The sequence below is a fragment of the Heterodontus francisci genome, chromosome 15 (genome assembly GCF_036365525.1).
Source record: "Heterodontus francisci isolate sHetFra1 chromosome 15, sHetFra1.hap1, whole genome shotgun sequence".
NCBI classification, from domain to species: Eukaryota; Metazoa; Chordata; class Chondrichthyes; order Heterodontiformes; family Heterodontidae; genus Heterodontus; species Heterodontus francisci.
The window spans coordinates 53,813,410-53,832,436 of NC_090385.1; the positions used below are offsets into that span (position 1 = coordinate 53,813,410).

Sequence of the window (19,027 nt, forward strand, 5' to 3'; positions counted from 1 at the left end):
GAACAGAACAGACCAGAAAATGAAACTGGTGAAGGTCAAATTAGGGCTGATGTCAGGAAAATATCTTCACAGAAAGGATGATCAACATGTGCAATGGTGGAATGACCGTTGAGGCACTATAAGAAGTTGTAAGTTTTATTTTCTATCTATACCCTATGCTCAGACGGCCCAAATGGCCTCCCTCATATGTGTTTACTTTGTGATCTTGTGAAAAAAATATACTTAAGATGAAGTCCTGCTTAAGAATAACTGTTCCTTTTCCATTTAAGAATTGATCTTAAAGAAGGTCCAATGTATTCACTCCATCAGAGATGGCAGTTTTTATCATCTGTATATTGTATTGCAGAAAGAACATGGCAAACAAAGGTAAAAGAAATCCGTACACAGATGAAAAATAACCCTTACAAACCAACAGCAGTGTTAATCTCGGCACTGGATGAAACTGCATGTGAGAGCTATTCCTTTTTAATTATTTTTTTCTCCTTTTTTAGTAAATAAATTAGTAAGGTAAATTAAGATGAAGAAACATTGAGATTAGATATGTTATTTGAAATTTGAAATTAAGATTTTTTTTAGAAAATGAAGGGTGTCCTTTGGTGGGGGTGGGGTGGTTCCTGTGAGATTGGGCTCATAGCACCTATAGTTTCGGCGCTACAGGTGTCATTCAGGTAGACCTCTTCCAGTTCAGCCTGCGCAAATGCCGTCTTGGTTAGCACAGGCATTAGGAGTATGTGGCAGGAGTAGGCCGATTGTGACGTCAGTCAGCGTGCAGTGCTGATTTGATGCCATCGCTTTTGACCTCAGCACTCTAGGTAACAACGTCTTTTAAACACATACAGCTGAACAAACAGCAGGAAGAAACCACTCTTTCCCCCCCCCCCCAAAAAAAAAACCCCCACCAGCACTTTATAAAATGATGATCAACAATTTGAAGGTTAGTTGCTGAATAATTTCCACTGGCTCTGTTTGAATTTGTAGAAGTTCTTGGTGGTTTGAAGAGTTGGTTAGAGTTGGTGAAGTCGCAAGGGAATGGTGCTGCATGTGGAGAAGGCCTTGGTTGTGACTGCAAGGATTCTGGTCAGACCACTTGCTACCAGTCAGGAGTGCTTTAATTGCAATTGTCCTTGAGCTGCAGCATGAGAGGGAGATGGAGCAGAGGCAACAAAAGAGAAGCTAAATTGCTCACAGAGGTAGAAGGAGGAGGGAAAGAAGGTCTCTCAGCAGAAGGCCTTATCCACCTAGGGTCTTTCAGGAGCACTTACCCTACCTGAATCTGAGCCAGGAGTAGTATGTGCTTCATCTGCACTTTACAAAGAAGGTTCTTACAGAACTCTACCACTGCTTACAGCCAGACATGTGACCTCAGAGCAGAGTGAGGAAGGCATTGCCAGTGACTTTGAAGGTGGCAGTGGCCCTGATCTTCACACAGGACCCTTGCAAGCTGGAGTAAGCAACATATCTAACATCTCACAGTTCACTGTCCCACTGCTGCATCAGAGAGGTGACAGAGGCTCTTTATGCCCGGGGAGGGTTGTTCATTGTTTTCCTTCTGAACAGAGAGAAGCAGGCAGAGCGTGCATGTGGTTTTGCCAGGATAGTGGGCTTCCTCATGGTGCAGGATGCCAACAACAGCACACACATGGCTTTGCAGGAGCTGCATCTCAACTGCAACTCCACTCCCTGAATGTGCAATTGGTGTGCAACCATGCTCAGTGCATCATGCTGGCGACTGCCAGCTATACCAGCAGCAGTCATGATGCTTTCATACTGTGGTGATCCGCTGTTCCCTCAGTTTTTCAGCCACCAGGTCAAACCAGATGGTGGCTGATTTACACCTGGCTCATGACTCCCCTCCGCAACCCAACCAGACATGGCCAGTATGCATACAATGAGAGCCTGGCTGCCATGCCGAACGTTATAGAACAGACTACTTTGAACCTTTGAGCACTAGCATCCGTGGCCATGAAGGCAGCAGTCTGAGCCTGCAATGCAAAAAGCTGAGCTCTCATGACTTCAGTCTGAGCTTCCACTGCAGCACTCAGACAATGTATGTCTTCTGTTTGTGATGTAATGGAAGCTGAGACATTCGCCGTGAGACATTGCATTATGATTGGGTCCACATGGGTTCTCAAAGAGTTGGTCACCACCTCCACCATGGAAACGATGAGCTCCAAGCTCTGCACAAAGCCACATTGGAGCCAGACTCCACCATGCTCCTTGTCAGTGACTGCAGACTTTCTGGCAGGCATGCCAATTCACCAAACATTTCATTGTGCATGTCTTTTCTGTGGTCGAAAGAGCTCGCAAATTACTGCACCACTGTCTGGGAGCAAGTGGATTGTGCATCATTCTTGAAGTCAGAACAAAGTCCTTCAGCACCTGCTACACCACTCCCTGTAGACTTTAGCAACTTTAAACAACTCTAGAAATCACCAAGTACTTCTACAATTGCAGCAACAGCCAGTAGAAATCAATCAGCAACTAACCTGAAAGTAGTTGATGATCCCTTTAAATAGCACTGATAGTGGGGCGTGGTCCTTCCTGCACTGAACCCTTGTTCAGCTGTGCGAGATTAAGCAAGGGTGCTAACTGGAACATTGAGCTCCAAAATGGCAGCCTGGCGTCAAATCAGCATTACATGCAGACTCGCGTCACGATATGCCTGCCGTATATACTTCCAGTGGATGCTCCCTGTGTTTGCGCTATTGCTCTCACCAAAATGGCATCTAGCACAGCTCACACCAGAAGTGTGTCTACGTACCATGGATGCCATTTTGGGTGCAAATTGGCACCCATGACACCAAAAAAAACTAATGAGCTGAATTTCATGGTCTATTTGTCTCTCAAATGTTCATCTCCAGTCACACACAGTTCAGATTGAGTTCTCTCATATCTACATTTTTTACAGTTATGCACGTTATTGGCTGTAGGGGTGAAAACCTACCATTAACATTCAGTACTTGGATTTCTTATATGACCATGCCACATGATTTAACTTCAAATGTGGATTACCCTTAGTCAAATTAACAGAAAAAGTGTGAAAGCAGTGGACAAGTTGTAAAGTACTTGCATGCAAACCTACAGCCATAAATGTTTTGTCCCGCACCTTCGCTCATTTAAATCCCCTGAAGGTGGGAGTGTCTCTGATAGAAATCGTTTTGTGCCAATGAAAGAAAAATAAATTATGTATCAGTTTTAACAACTGTGCAAATATTACTTCTTACTAAAATAAACTTTCCTGAATATTTTCACCTAGGGCTGTTCAACCTACGAGGGAACGACATTCCATACAATCCCTTTTTCCAATCTTACACAGTGTTGGCTGCAGATTCCATCAGGTTCGTTTATCCCACACAGCTAAAAAGAACAAGATGTAGAAACCATCTTAGGAAACTCAAAACGCCCTACTTGAAGTGCATTTTCCCGGATTACTGATCAAAAAAAATTAGAAAACCCATAAGAGACCATTGTCAAGGATGAAATTAATTTCCACTTTGAGAAGCATGGGTTAATAATGGATAGCCAACATGGATATTTTAAAGGAAAGTCATATCTGAGTAACCTGATTGAGTTCTTTAATAAAATTACAGAGGGTTAATGAAGGTACAGCAGTAGAAGTTGTGTATATATGGACTTTCAAAAGGCATTTGATAAATAAATGGAATCACATGGCAGAGTTACCCAGAAATAGAAGCACTTGGCAACTTGGGTACAAAATTGATTAAGTGATAGGAGGCAGAGAGCAGTGGTGAACAGATGTTTCTCTGACTGGAGAGAAATATGCAGTGGAGTCCCTCAGAGACAATATTAGGATCATTGCTTTTCGCGTTATATATGAGACCTGGACTTAGGTATAGGCAGTACAATTTCAAAGTTTGCAGACCATACAAAACTTGGCAATGTAGTAAATAAAAAGCACAATAGCAGCAAATTTCAGGAGGATATAGACAGACTGATGAAATGGTAAACACACGGTAAACGCAATTTAATACAGGTAAGTGTGAAGTGATTCACTTTGGAAGAAACGTGGAGAGGCAGTATAATTTAAATGGTATTATTTTGAGGGGGTGCAAGAGCAGAGGGACCTAGGGGTGCATATCTACATACCTTTGTAGGTGGCAGGGCAAGTTGATAAGGTGGGTAAGAAAGCATACGGGTTACTTGGTTTTGTAAATAAGGGCATTGAATGCAAAACAAGGAAGTCGGGCTAAACCTGTACAAATGTCTGGTTAAGCCTCAGTTGGAGTATTGTGTACAATTTTGGGCACCTTAGACTGGAAAAGGTTAAGGGGAGACCTAATAGATAAATTCAAAATTGTGAGAGGCTTTGATCGAGGGAGAAACTATTTCTGGCAAATGGGATGGTAACCAGAGGTCATAAAATTAAAATAATTGGTAGAATTGGAGGAGACTTGAGAAGAAATTTGTTCATACAGAGGGTTGTTAACATCTGGAACAAACTACCTGAAAGGATGGTGGAATCAGATTCCATATGAACTTTTAAAAGTCAATTGGACATGTACTTGAAGAGGATTAAATTGTGAGGTCATGGGAAAAAAGCTGGGGCATGGGATTAAATCTCAACTCATCATGTTCTCTCTCCTCTGAGTTCACTGCCCTCTTATCCTCCTTTAATATCCCCCTCACTTAAATTCCACATCCTTATTTACAGTCTCCCCTTTGACCTTACCATCTCACATGGCCTAGCTACTCCCATTCTATCAGTCACAGATAAGACTATCTCTGATCACTTCCTTGTCTCACTCTCCACACATTCCAATGTTCTACCTAACATCTCCTTCCTGTGCACGGATGGCTTATTGCATTGCACTGTCCTTTAAGATTGGTACGTGGCCATGCACCACACAACATAGGGAGAGCATTGCTCATATCCCCCTTCTGCATCCCAACCCTACTTCCTTCCGTGTCTGCCCCTGGAAAAAATTATCCCCCAATTCACTCACAACTGCACTTACAAAATCCCAAACGTCTGGCCATTGCCCTCCATTCACCATGACATTTCTGCAGCTACTGATTTGTTCAACCGCATGCTCACCTCCACCTTTGATGTCCTAGTTCCCAAAAAAATCTATTATTACACCCTGCACTCTGGCATTTCTCCAGTTTGGCCCTCATCTCTACTCCCTTATGGCAGATAAGTGGTTTAGACGTTCACCGCTAGATCTGGCTAGACCACATAAAGCATTCTGCTCTCATTATTTTCCAGGATCATCCTGGAATGCAAAAATAATCCTGGCTTCTTTTCTCTGCTGTAAACCTTCTTAAACTCCTCTCCCCTCCACCCTCACCTCCAACATGAAGTGCAAGGAGCTCGTGGACTTCTTTGTCACTAAATTGAGACCATCTGATCAGCTGCCTCTGCTGTTTCCCTCCCTTCCCCTAGCCCACTGGGCCAAATTTCCTCTAAGTCTCCCACTTGCTCTATCCCTGAACTTGCAACATTCTCTAGTTTCCCTCCTTTCTCCCCTCGTGCTCTCTCCAAGCTCATCTTGTCTAAGAGACCCAACTCCTGCTCTCTCGACCCTATTCCCTTCAAATTGCTGACCAGCTGGCTTCCTTTCCTGGTCCCCATGTTAGCTTTGTTGTTAACGGTTCTCTCTTCAGGTGCTGTCCTTCTCTCCTTCAAAACTGCCATCATCACACTCCTCAAAAAACTAACCCTTGTCCACTACATCCTTGCAAACTAGTATCCCATCGCCAACCTCCCTTTCCTCTCCAAGTTTGTTGAACATGTTGTCGCCGCCCAAATCCATAACCATCTTTCCCGAAACTCCACGTTTGTACCGAAACGGCTTTGATCAAATTCACAAATGAGATCCTGTGGGACTGTGACAAAGGTAAACTTTTCCTCCTTGTCCTTCTCGAACAGTCTGCAGCCTTTGACATGGTTGATCACCTCTGATAGCTCTCCACCATCATCCAGCTAGGTGAGACTGCTCTCACCCGATTTCATTCTTATCTATCTTATTTTAACCAGAGTATCACTTGCAATGCCTTCTCTTCTAGCTCCAGCACCTTAGGTCTGGTGTCCTCCAAGGATCTTGGTTCTCTTCTATTTCTCATCTACATGCTGCCCCTTGGAGACATCATCCAAAAACACAGTATTAGTTTTCAGACGTACGCTGATGACTCACAGCTCTACCTCACCACCACCTCTCGTGACCTCTCCAATGTCTATAAATTATCAGACTGGTGTCCGAAATTTCCTCCAATTAAAAATTGGGAAGACTGAAGCCATTGTTTTCGCTCCCCTTTACAAACACCATTCTCTAGCTACTGACTCCATCCCTCTCCCTGACAACTGTCTGAGGCTGAACCATACTATTCACAATCTTGGAGTTATATATGATCTCAAGATGAGCTTCCAACCACCTATCCATGCCATCAATAAGACCACCTATTTCCACTGCATAACATCGCCCGACTCCACCCCTGCCTCAGCTCATCTGCTGCTGAAACACTCATTTATGTCTTTGTTACCTCTCGACTTGACTATTCCAATGCATTCCTGACTGACCTCCCACATTGTACCCTCCATAAGCTTGACGTTATCCACAATTGCTGCCCAACCGTGTGTCCTTACTTGGACCAAGTCCCATTCACCCATCATCCCTGTGCTCGCTGACCTATGCTGGCTTCTGGTTAAGCAACACCTCAATTTTAAAATTCTCATCCTTGTTTTCAATTCTCATCCCTCCATGGCCTCGCCCCTCCCTATCTCTATAATCTTCAGCCCCACAACACTCTGAGATATCTGTGCTCATCTAATTCTGGTCTCTTGAGCATCTCTGATTTTAATTGCTACACCATTGGTGGGCATGCCTTCAGCTGCCTGGGCCCTAATTTCTTCAATTCCCTCCCTAAATCTCTTTGCCTCTGTCTCCTCCTTTAAGATGCTATAATATAGTCTCATATGGCTCAGTGTCAAATATCGCTTTATCAGACTCCCATGAAATGCCTTAGGATGTTTGATTATGTTAAAGGTGCTATATACATACAAGTTGCTGTCACTGCTGTAATTTGGGCAGCTCTTTCAAAGAGCCGGCATAGATATGATGGGCTGAATGGCCTCTTTCTGTGTTGTAAGATTCTTTAATTCTATGTGTTAGAGGGAGACAATGAGGACTCTGTGATGTTCAGTTGGCAACAAGTAGGTAAACTATAAAGAATGGAAAGGTCCCAGATGATAGCTAGGTGATAAGTGGAGATAGCTGATCTCATTCTCAGTTGGACTACGATAATGGGAAATCATCTATGTCTTCCACTCCTGACCGCTCGCCAGTGACTGCTGCTGGAAAATGTTTGTGTATGGACATTGAGTGAGGTTAGGATCAGGCTCAGTTGTAATGCCTACTATGATTAAATAGTCCACCAATAATCACTAGGCTGTCACATGAAGATTGGTCACTTGGGCAAGACACCAGAAGTTGCTTAGTGCCTCTGGAACTGTACCTCAACAACACACAGTATCTTCCAGAGACGAATGGAGAAAAGTGTAGGGAAAAGTAAAAATTTAAACAAAATTAACAGTATTCTTTCTATATGAAACATGCTCATCAAAAATAATCAGATTAAACATCATTTTAGTGTTTAATATAAATTGTTATTTTTACTAAAGTTGAATTTTGATTGTTTCCACATAACTCGAAGTAACATTTTCCAGTTGACTGTATTGTCTTTTTCACAGTCAACAAATTCTATTCATTTACTCAAATCACATAATGACTGCCAGCTGAAAGGGCACATAGAAGCACTTATAGTAGTCTCATTGGCACCTTAATCCAACTTTAGGAAGCTATGCCATCTGCTGCAAGCTGATTTACAGACATTTCAATGATTGACACAGCTCTTCCCATAACTGTGAAGATTGCAATAGCATTCACATTTTATACAGCCTTCCATACAACTTCAGGGGGCATCTGGCAAATGAGTCGGTCTGCAGTTCATACTTGTATGAAGTAAATTACTGATACCATGATTGCCAAAGGAAACATCAAGTGAAAAAGATACACCTAGTAGGGCGGATACAGAACTTTTACCATCTGGAAGGCTGCCTAAGAGTCCAAAGTATTATAAATAGAACCCATGTGGCCATCAGGGCACCATCTGTCAGCCCAAATGCACACATTAATGGAAAGGGATGGGACAGCTTTAGTGTTCAGGTAGTTTGTGACCACAGGAATGTGATCCTGCAAGTTAATGTCTGTTATCCAGCAAGTTCCGTGACGTTTTAGTTATGCATAAATTCATAGTGCCCTGATTTATTTGATGGTCACAGAAGAATTAATGAATTGTTGTTGGGAGATTCATCCATGGTTGATGACCCCAGATAGAAACCCCTACACAGCAGCAGGAAGCAAATACAGTGAGGCCCATTCACCACCCAAGTTGAAAGTGAATTGGGATACTGAAGCTATGTTCATCCCTTCCCCAAAAAGAGTTTAACTGGTTTCTTATCTCATCACAGTTTGTGGGATCTTGCTATGTGTAAATTGGACATTACGTTTGTTGACATAACAACAATAACTGCACTTCAACTGTACTTCCTTAGCTGTGAGTGCTTTGGGACATCCCGAGTATATGAAAAGTGCTTTATAAATACAAGTTCGTTCTTCTGACCTCAAAACCCTAACTAAAAAACACTGTCCAGACTAAGGAGAAATAATATTCATCTTTATTTTATGCTCTTTTCGCTCATTGGATAATAGCTTTATGCTTACACTTCCCTTTGGTGACCCAATAATATTTACTTGTGACTAATTCCCTCCTGAGTGGGATGACCAACTGTGATGGCAGGCTGAGATTGGCTTCTGCAGTTGTGCTGGGATGCTTGTGGCCTAGAACCTCTGGTTGTAGGATTATGGGATGTCTCTGCAACAACTGGAACTACATCTAACAATGCAGTGGCTGCCAATGCCTATCCATACTCTATTCCTTTCTTAATCATTTGAGGGCAAGGCTGAAGTTGGAGAACATACAAACAATCTGAGAGGAATCGCCTTACTGGATCCTTTTCTTGACATCCCAAACCCCCCCCACCCGATCCAGTTGGAATACCTGTGATCTACCTGAGACCAGTTCATATGTGGACTAAGCCTAACATAACTGCAGCTTTCAAACAATAACCCAAGTGCGGCAGCAACAAACTCCTGTAACTGGATGCCCAAGGTCTCAATGACACTAGTCACAGTGTTTGTGAGATATAGTTGTTCTACACTTGCTTCCTCTGTGTAAAAGACTATCAAAATAGCACAGAATCACAGACTTGTTACAGTGCAGAGGAGGCCAAACGGCCATCGTGTCTGCACTGGCTCTCCAAAAGCGCAATTCACTTAGTGCCATTCCCCCGCCTTCTCTCCATAACACTGCACATTCTTCTTTCTCATAAAACAGTCTAATTCCCTTTTGAATGCTTCAATTGAATCTGCCTCCATCACACTCTCAGGCAGCACATTCCAGACCTTAACCGTTAGCTGCATGAAAAAGTTTTTCCTCATGTCGCTTTTGCTTCTCTTACCCATTACTTCAAATACGTGCCCTCTTGTTCCCGATCCTTTCACAAATGGGAACAGTTTCTCCCTATCTACTCTGTCCAAACCCTTCATGATTTTGAATACCTGATCAAATCACCTCTCAGCCTTCTCTTCAAGGAAAACAGTCCCAACTTCTCCAATCTATCTTCGTAACTGACGTTCTTCAACCCTGGAACCATTCTTGTGAATCTTTTCTGCACTGTTTCCAATGCCCTCACGTTTCCTAAAGTGCAGCATGCAGAACTGGGTGCAATACTCCAGCTGAGGCCGAACTAGTGTCTTATATAAGTTCAACACAATTTCCTTGCTCTTGTACTCTATGCCCCTATTAATAAAGCCCAGAATACTGTATGCTTTCTTAACTGCACTCTCAACCTGTCCTGCCACCTTCAGTGACTTATGCACATATACACCCAGGTCACTCTGATCCTGCACCCCCTTTAGAATTGTACCCTTGATTTTATATTGTCTGCCAATGCTCTTCCTACCAAAATGAATCACTTCATATTTCTCTGTATTGAACTTCATCTGCCACCTATCCGCCCATTCCAACAATTTATCTAAGTCCTTTTGCAGTTCTACACCATCCCCCTCACAGTTCACAATGCTTCCAAGTTTCTTATCATCTGCAAACTTTGAAATTGTGCCCTGTACACCAAGATCTACGTCATTAATATATATCAGGAAAAGCAAGGGTCCCATCACTGACCCCTGGGGAACTCTACTACAAACCTTCCTCCAGCCCAAGAAACATTCATTAACCACTACTCTTTGTTTCCTGTCACTCAGCCAATTCCGTATCCATGTTGCTACCGTCCCTTTTATTCCATGAGCTATAAGTTTGCTTACGAGTCTGTTGTGTGGCACTGTATCAAACACCTTTTGAAAGTCCATGTACATCACATCAACTGCATCGCCCTCATCAACCCTCTCTGTTACCTCCTCAAAAAACTCCAGAATGTTAGTCAAACATGATTTTCCCTGAAGAAATCCATGCTGGCTTTCCTTAATTAACTCACATTTGTCCATGTGACCATTAATTTTGTCCCGAATTATTGTTTCTATAGGTTTCCCCACCACCGAAGTTAAACTGACTGCCCGTAATTGCTGGGCTTATCTTTACACCCTTTTTTGAACAAGAATGTAACATTTGCAATTCTCCAGTCCTCTGGCACTACCCCTGAGTCTAAGGAAGACTGAAAAATTATGGCCAGTGTTTCCGTAATTTCCACCCTCACTTCCCTCTGTATCCTTGGATTCATTTCATCCAATCCTGGTGCTTTATCCACTTTAAGTACATACAGCCCATCTGATATGTCCACCTTATCAATTTTAAATCCTTCTAGTGTCTGAATTACCTCCTTTTTCATCATTGCCTGGGTTGCATCTTCTTCCTTGGTCAAGACAGGTGCAAAGTATTCATTTAATACCTCAGCTATGCCCTCTGCCTCCATGTGTAAATCCCCTTTATGGTCCCTAATTGCCCCCACACCTCCTTTACCACCCTTTTAATATTTATATGTCTATAGAAAATTTTGGGATTCCCTTTAATGTTAGCTGCCAGTCTCTTTTCATGCTCTCTCTCTTTGCTTCTCTTATTTGCTTTTTCACTTCCCCTTTAGACCTTCTATATTCAGCCTGGTTCTGAATAGTATTTTCTGCCTGTCATCTGTCATAAGCACATTTTTTTCTTCTTTATCTTAATCTCTACCTCTTCTGTCATCCAGGGAGCTCTGGATTTGTTGACCCTACCTTTCCCCTTCAAGAGAACATACCTTGACTGTGCCCAAACTATCCTTCTTTGTTGCAGTCTTGTTTAAATATAACTGTTAATAGTCTGGAAACAGAGAACATCAGTTTGCATTAAGCAAGGACTTACGAAAAAGTTGAAGTGATCGACAATTGAATTGTTCTCATTTTCTTCTCATTCTGTATCCACTACTCTGATGCTTCAAACTCAGGTATACTTCGACAGTTCTGTGTTCACACCAGTCTGACTCACCCACTCCTGCTTGTGGGAGGACATGTGACATCTTCTAGCTCATCCATCACACAGTCAATGCAGAAAGTAAGAGGTCAGCCTCTATCACCAGCTCCCTGGTGAGCCTACAATCATGACAGTCTATACCCACAGAAGGGAAAAATATGCAGCAAAATAAGCTAATTACTAATTTAATCTTTGGAACATGGAATGTTTCCTGTCTTTGAACAACTGTGAAATTATTTCTGTGTGAATTTCTATTGAAGAATATCATATATACATATATATATACATGTTGAAGCCTAGATATCATAATTATCAGTTATCTATAAAAAAAAAACTAGATATTTATAAACTACATAAATGCTGTAATTTTGACATGCAAAAAAAAATAATGAATGGTATATTTCTGTCTGCATGAATGCATTAATGACCAGGTTGTTTGTGAATGAATCACGACTGCCTCCAGACATTAAGGACTATTTGAGTACAGCTTGTACCACAGCTGAGTGTGTTCAACTGAAGGCTTATCAGGATATCCGGACAAATCTGCAGGAATACGCTGAAGGGAATGTCACTATCTGGATTGGTCGGGAATACACAAACTATGGTGTCTATGAAGTCATTCCCAAGGTAAATTCAGAATTTTGTAATACAATCTTAACACACCATCCCATACATTCTCTTTACTTTCTGCCTCCTCGGCATATTAAATCAAGACTTGGTGATCGGTATACTACTCCTAACCCATTCTTTTCCAGAATTCAATTCCTTACCACCCTTTTCTTTCCCCTCTTCCCAACATCTTCTCTGTTTTAAAGCCCAATGTTTTTGTTACATCCTGGATTGGGCAAGATTCAGACTGTGACACTCACCTTGGCTTTGGCTTATATTTCCCTGTGTTTGCCAGTTTTAGTGAGAAATATTAGATGCAAGCATAGAGCAGAGAGCACTGTTTCATACTTATATCTACTTTGCTGAAATAAAAAATAGAGGAAAATATGCTCTACAATCGCTACCCTGAGATCTGCCTCTTCCATTTTTTTCAACCTTGGTGGGGTGCTGCAGAATGGGTCCCAACTCTTTACTGATATTTCTCAACAACAGCTTTGAACTGCAAAAGGGATTGCATACCCTTAGTAAGAAAATAGTGAATTACTTGAACAATAATTTGTTATTCTAATTTTGCCTGGATATAAAGAGCCAGATAACACATCTCTTGTACCTCAATATCTTCATCTGTTGGGTGAGTACAGCTCTCCAACAGTGAAGCAGCTTTCCCAAATTCCTGTATATTTGGTACATTCCCACTATCAACATCAATGTGAGCAGCTGTGCTGAAACATGCAAAGATGTCTGTTTTTTCTTCAAATTACAACAGAAAAAGAACCCAAAAATATGTTGTGAAAATAGAGATACAATTAATTATTTGACGAGTCTACAGTTACAGCTATTTAGCTCTCAAACATTTTGCAGTGGAATAATATTTAATGACACTAGATAAGGCTTTGCACCTCAGAACAGAACATTGCAGTTTTGAAAGTCCACAGAGGTGGCAACCTTCTACATGCTACTAAGTTTATCAAATTGAAAAGTGGAATGAGGTCTTAACTGTGGAGGGCTAATCCAAAACAGCATTTAGTCCTTCCTGTATTATCTCAATTTTACTAATACCTAAGTTTCCTTCTGATTTTTACCCTCCACAAGCTAAAACTTATTCAGAATATTGCAGCCAGGAATTTACCTGCAAAATGTCCTGCATTTCTAATACCCATACCTTTGCCAAGCTGCATTGGCTCCAAATGCCCCAGCAAATTGCCTTCAAGATTCTTGTCTTCACTTCTGAATCCTAGCTGTGCCTTGACTCATTTACCCTATATTCCTATTCTGGCCCTTGAGCACATTATCTGAACACATGAGGCTGAATTTTACTAGCCCCCCGATGTCGGGGGTCGAGGCGGGGGAGCCCAGAAAATACTTCCGGAAGAGGCCCGCTACAGGCCTCGACGCTGGGAAGACCCTGCCCCATTTTACCGGAGGCGGCAAGGCTTCGGGTGGCCCCCCAGCCACTCGGCAAAAAAAAACTAATTTAAATATGTTAATAAAGTTTTTTGAATGGATATTAACTTACTTTTCCACGATGGCCATCCCACGCCGATAGTCCAGCCGCTGGCCAGAAGTCCTGCGCCTTCAGATCTCCGTTAAGAAATCTGAGGCGTAACACTGGTGGGAAGGGGGGAGGAGTGAAATTTTCAGGGTGGTGGGGAGCAGGGAAAACTGTTACTATTGGTTGCGGGGATGGTGTGAAGGGGTTGAGGGTCAAAGGTAATGAAGTTCAGGGGAAAGGTTTAGGATCGCAAAAAATGTTTTTGTTTGCGGGATAGGGCAATTTATATATTGAGTACTCAGTGTGGGTTGGGAGAGGGGATTCAAAGTGACATTAACATTTTATTGCAGTTTTGAAAACAATGGACCTTTAAAAATATAAACTAAACTGAAGGCCTTGAATCCCTTTAAAAATGGCGCTGGTGCCTGCACGATGGCACTGGACGCTGTTGCCGAGGACGGAGCGCCGTCCCTTTATGTCATCAGGGATGGACTTTCCGACCCTCCATGGTACTGAGCCGCTGTGCAAAATATCTCAGTGGCTTGAAAAATCCAGCCAGTGGTGTCAGCTTCCATGCGAATGTTGAAGATGCACAGTTCTAACTCTTCACTGTCGTTTTATTTTTCTACATTAAAGGCACTATATAAAAGCAAGTTGTTGATGCCATTTAAAATGCAGATTTTTATTAACTCACATGCCTGTCAACTGCCTAAAATTCTTGTGCATTTTTGTGAGCCACGCTGTTGCAGAAAGTAATCTAACTGAAAATAACACACTCTAACTCTCACCCTCAGACTGTGGATATGAAGTTGCCTGATAAGTATTGTTAGTGTGCACTAGGAATGCTGAAGTAGAAAACACCACCTGTAAGGTATATTGCCCAATGTCACAATCACCGAAGCAGGTCATGATGTCACAATATCTTGATGCACAGTGAAGCTGCAATATAAGTCGGCACAGTGGCGCAGTGGTTAGCACCGCAGCCTCACAGCTCCAGCGACCCGGGTTCAGTTCTGGGTACTGCCTGTGCGGAGTTTGCAAGTATTCTCTGTGACCGCGTGGGTTTCCGCCGGGTGCTCCGGTTTCCTCCCACAACCAAAGACTTTCATGTTGATAGGTAAATTGGCCATTGTAAATTGCCCCTAGTGTAGGTAGGTGGTAGGAGAAAGGTGTGGATGTGGTAGGGAATATGGGATTAATGTAGGATTAGTATTAATGGGTGGTTGTTGGTCGGCACAGACTCGATGGGCTGAAGGGCCTGTTTCAGTGCTGTATCTCTAAATAAATAAATAACTACATGTCAACAGAAGTTAGAGCATTTGGTTTATGGTGTCCTGCGAGCGGCAAGCACTGTGCACTTTGGCTTTCTCAGAACTTAGGTTACAGGTGCACATGTTTAGAACACATATTACAGTCCAAACGTGCCAGAGTCTCAGAGGAGACTCAAGCAAAGAACTATGTGGCCAGTACAAGCTGACAACCATGAATGAGGCATCGTTATTTTTTGTGCATTCCTCACAGCTGCTAGGTTAGTACCAAGAACAAGAGAGAATTATTTTTCCATTTCTTTCCCAGATTAAAGGTTAAATTGTTGTATACTGCAAGAAGAAAGATATTGGATTCAAATCGTATTCTAATAATTGTTCAAATCTACAGAGTTTACAAATAAATCACATAAACATCACATAAAGTGTTTCAGTTCAGCCAGGGTCTAACAGCCATTAGGATGAAGTTTTGAGGAAATTAGATTCTAGTGTAAGAACTAAGAGCGTGTGTCTGTAAAAAGTAGGCCTCAATGTCAGTATTGATTTCTTTTTCCATTTTTGCAGTCAAAATTGCTTATTCACAGATACTCCCCAGTGCAAATCACCAAGTCTATCAAGGACACCACAGAACAGAAAGGACTGAAAGCAGCACATGTGAGTATAAGAAGAACAAGCAATACTCATGAGATGGATTGCATGGGATCAGAAATCCAAAATGAGATGCTGTTTTAGTGTTGTTGCTTTTATTATGCTGAGTAAATGACCAGTACAAATTGATTCCTCATTGTCAGAAGAGCTAGGAAGGCCTGTTGTATGGTAAATGAGACAGACATTAAAATATGGCTACTTTCCAAAGAAACATAATTTGTATTTATAAAGCACCTTGCATGAGCTAAGAACGTTCCAAAATACTTAAATTTTTTATATATATAAAATTGATATAGGATTGTTTACTTAGACTTGAACAGGCAAGCAGCACCTCTGACGATGCAGCACTCTATCAGTATTACACTGAAGTTTCAGCCTAAAGTCAGGGTTCAAGTGGGGCTGCACAAAAATAGCCTGAACAGGTTGTTAATCCCCTTGTGGCTTTATGGCAGATCAACAGGCCAATTGCATTCAAAATGAGGAGGGGTCTGGACAGAGTAGATAGAGAAACAGAGGACACCAATTTAAGGTGATACGAACATACGAATTAGGAGCAGGAGAGGCCACTCGGCCCCTCGAGCCTGCTCCGCCATTCACGAGATCGTGGCTGATCTGATTGTAACCTCGACTCCACATTCCTGCCTACCCCCGATAATCTTTCACCCCCCCTTGCTTATCAAGAATCTATCTACCTCTGCCTTAAAAATATTTAAATACTGTGCTTCCACTGCCTTTTGAGGAAGAGAGTTCCAAAGACTCACGAACCTCTGAGAAAAAAAAAATTCTCCTCATCCCTGTCTTCAATGAGCAACCCATTGTTTTTAAATAGTGACCCTAGTTCTAGATTCTCGCACATGGGAAAACATCCTTTCCAAATCCACCCTGTCAAGACCCCTCAGGATCTTGTATGTTTCATTCAAGTCGCCTCTTACTCTCCTAAACTCCAGGGGTACAAGCCTAGCCTGTCCAACCTTTCCTCATAAGACAATCTGTCCATTCTGGGCATTAGCCTAGTAAACCTTCTCTGAACTGTCTCCAATGCATTTACACCCTTCCTTAAATAAGCAGACTAATACTGTACACAGTACTCCAGATGTGGTTTCACCAATGCCCTGTATAACTGAAGTATAACCTCCGTACTTTTGTATTCAATTCCCCTCGCAATAAACAATCACATTCAATAAGCTTTCCTAATTTCTTGCTGAACCTGCATACAACCTTTTGCGATTCATGAACCAGGACACCCAGTTCCCTCTGCATCTCAGAGCTCTGCAATCTCTCACCATTTAGATAATATGCTTACCTTTTATTCTTCCTGCCAAAATGGACAATTTCACATTTTCCCACATTATTCTCCATTTGCCAGATCTTTGCCCACTCACTTAACCTATCTATACCTCTTTGTAGTTTCCTTACATCCTCTTCACAACTTACTTTCCTACCTATCTTTGTGTCACCAGCAAATTTAGCAAACATACCTTCGGTCCCTTCATCCAAGCCATTTATATAAATTGTAAAAAGTTGAGGCCCCAACACTGATCCCTGTGGCACTGCCACTTCTCTTCCAGGAATGCCTACCTTGAAGAAGTTCTGCTCTCGAAACGTTAACTCTGCTTCTCTTTTCACAGATGCTGCCAGACCTGCTGAGTGGTTCCAGCATTTCTTGTTTTTATTATCCCTGTGGCACACCACTTGTTACATCTTGCCAACCAGAAAATAACCCATTTATGCCTATTCTCTGTTTCCTATTAGCTAGCCAATCTTCCATCCATGCCATGCACAAAGATGAGTGGTAAGTCAGATGATTGGTCAGAATATAAAGAATGGCAGAGAATGACTAAAAGGTTAATCAGGAGAAAGAAATTAGAGTATAAGAGGAAGCTAGCTAGAAATGTAAAAATGGATAGCAAAGGTTTCTACAGGTATTTAAAAAGGAAAAGAGTAAGTAAAGTGAGTGTTGGTCCTCCAGAGTGAGAATGGGGAGTTAATAGTAGATAATTAGGAAATGGCAGATGAAATTAACAAATATTTTGTTGCTGTCTTCACTATAGAGGATATAAAAAACATTCCAGTAATAGCTGTAAATCAGGAGGTGGGAGGAAGAGAGGAACTTGGTGAAATTATAATCACCAGGGAAGTGGTACTGAGCAGACTGATGGAGCTGCAGGCTAACAAGTCCTCGGGTCCTGATGGACTTCATCCTAGGGTCTTAAAAGAGGTGGTCAATGAGGTAGTAGATGCATTGGTGTTAATTTTTCAAAATTCTCTAGATTCTGGAATGGTTCCATCAGACTGGAAAGTAGCAAATTTTACCCCTCTATTCAAGAAGGAGGGGAGGCAGAAAACAGGTAACTATAGGACAGTTAGCTTGACATCTGTTGTGGAGAAGGTGCTAGAATCGATCATTAAGGAGGTTATAGCTGGGCACTTAGAAAAACACAAGGTAATCAGGAATACTCAGCATGGTTTTGTAAAAGGAAAATCACATTTAATCAATTTATTGGAGTTCTTTGAAGGAGTAACATGCGCTGTGGATAAAGAGGAGCCTGTTGACGTACTGTACTTGGATTTCCAGAAGGCATTTGACAAAGTGCCACATAAAAGGTTATTGTGCAAAGTAGGAGCTCATAGTGTAAGGGGTAACATATTAGCATGGATAGAAGTTCAGCTGGCTGGCAGAAAACAGAGAGTATGCATAAATGGGTCCTTTTCTGATTGGCAGGATGTGACAAGTGGAGTACCGCAGGGGTCTGTGCTGGGGCCTTAACTTTTAAAATTTATATCAATGACTTCGATGAGGGAAGTAATGGCATGGTAGCTAAATTTGCAGATGACACAAAGATAGGTTGGAATGTTGTGAAGAGGATATAAAGAGGTTGCAGACTGATATAGATAGGTTGAGTGAGTGGGCAATAATTTGGCAGATGGAGTATAATGTGGGAAAATGTGAAGTTGTTCACTTTCGCAGGAAGAATAAAAAAGCAAAGTATTACTTAAGTGGAGAACAACTGCAGAATGCAGGTGTAAAGGGATATAGGTGCTCTAGTGCATGAGTCACAGAAAGTTAGCTCTAGTGCATGAGTCACAAAAAGTACAGCAAGTAATAAAGATGGCTAATGGAATGCTCTCCTTTATTATGAGGGGAATTGAAAATAAAAGTAAGGATGTTATGTTTCAGTTATACAGGGCATTGGTGATATCACATCTCGAATACTATGTGCAGTTTTGGTCTCCTTATTTAAGCAAGGATGTATATGCATTGGAGGCGGTTCAGAGGAGGTTTACTAGGTTGATACCTGGAATCAGTGGGTTGTCTTATGAGGAAAGGTTGGACAGACTGGGTTTGTTTTCACTGGAGTTTAGAAGAGTGAGGGGAGACTTGATTGAAGTATATAAGATCCTGAACAGTCTTGACAAGGTGGATGTGGAAAGGATGTTTCCTCTTGTGGGTGAGTCCAGAACTAGGGGACAC

The 19,027-nt window shown here is 41.9% G+C and overlaps 1 protein-coding gene across 1 annotated transcript in view; it reads left to right on the forward strand.

Moving 5' to 3' along the window:
* xpnpep2 (X-prolyl aminopeptidase (aminopeptidase P) 2, membrane-bound) overlaps positions 1-19,027 on the forward strand; it is a 109,640-nt gene that overhangs the window by 35,744 nt on the left and 54,869 nt on the right. The window contains exons 8-11 of the mRNA XM_068047966.1: positions 347-448; positions 3,257-3,338; positions 11,973-12,168; positions 15,472-15,561. Coding sequence (XP_067904067.1) covers positions 347-448; positions 3,257-3,338; positions 11,973-12,168; positions 15,472-15,561 — 470 coding nt within the window. The remainder of the gene's footprint in view (positions 1-346; positions 449-3,256; positions 3,339-11,972; positions 12,169-15,471; positions 15,562-19,027) is intronic.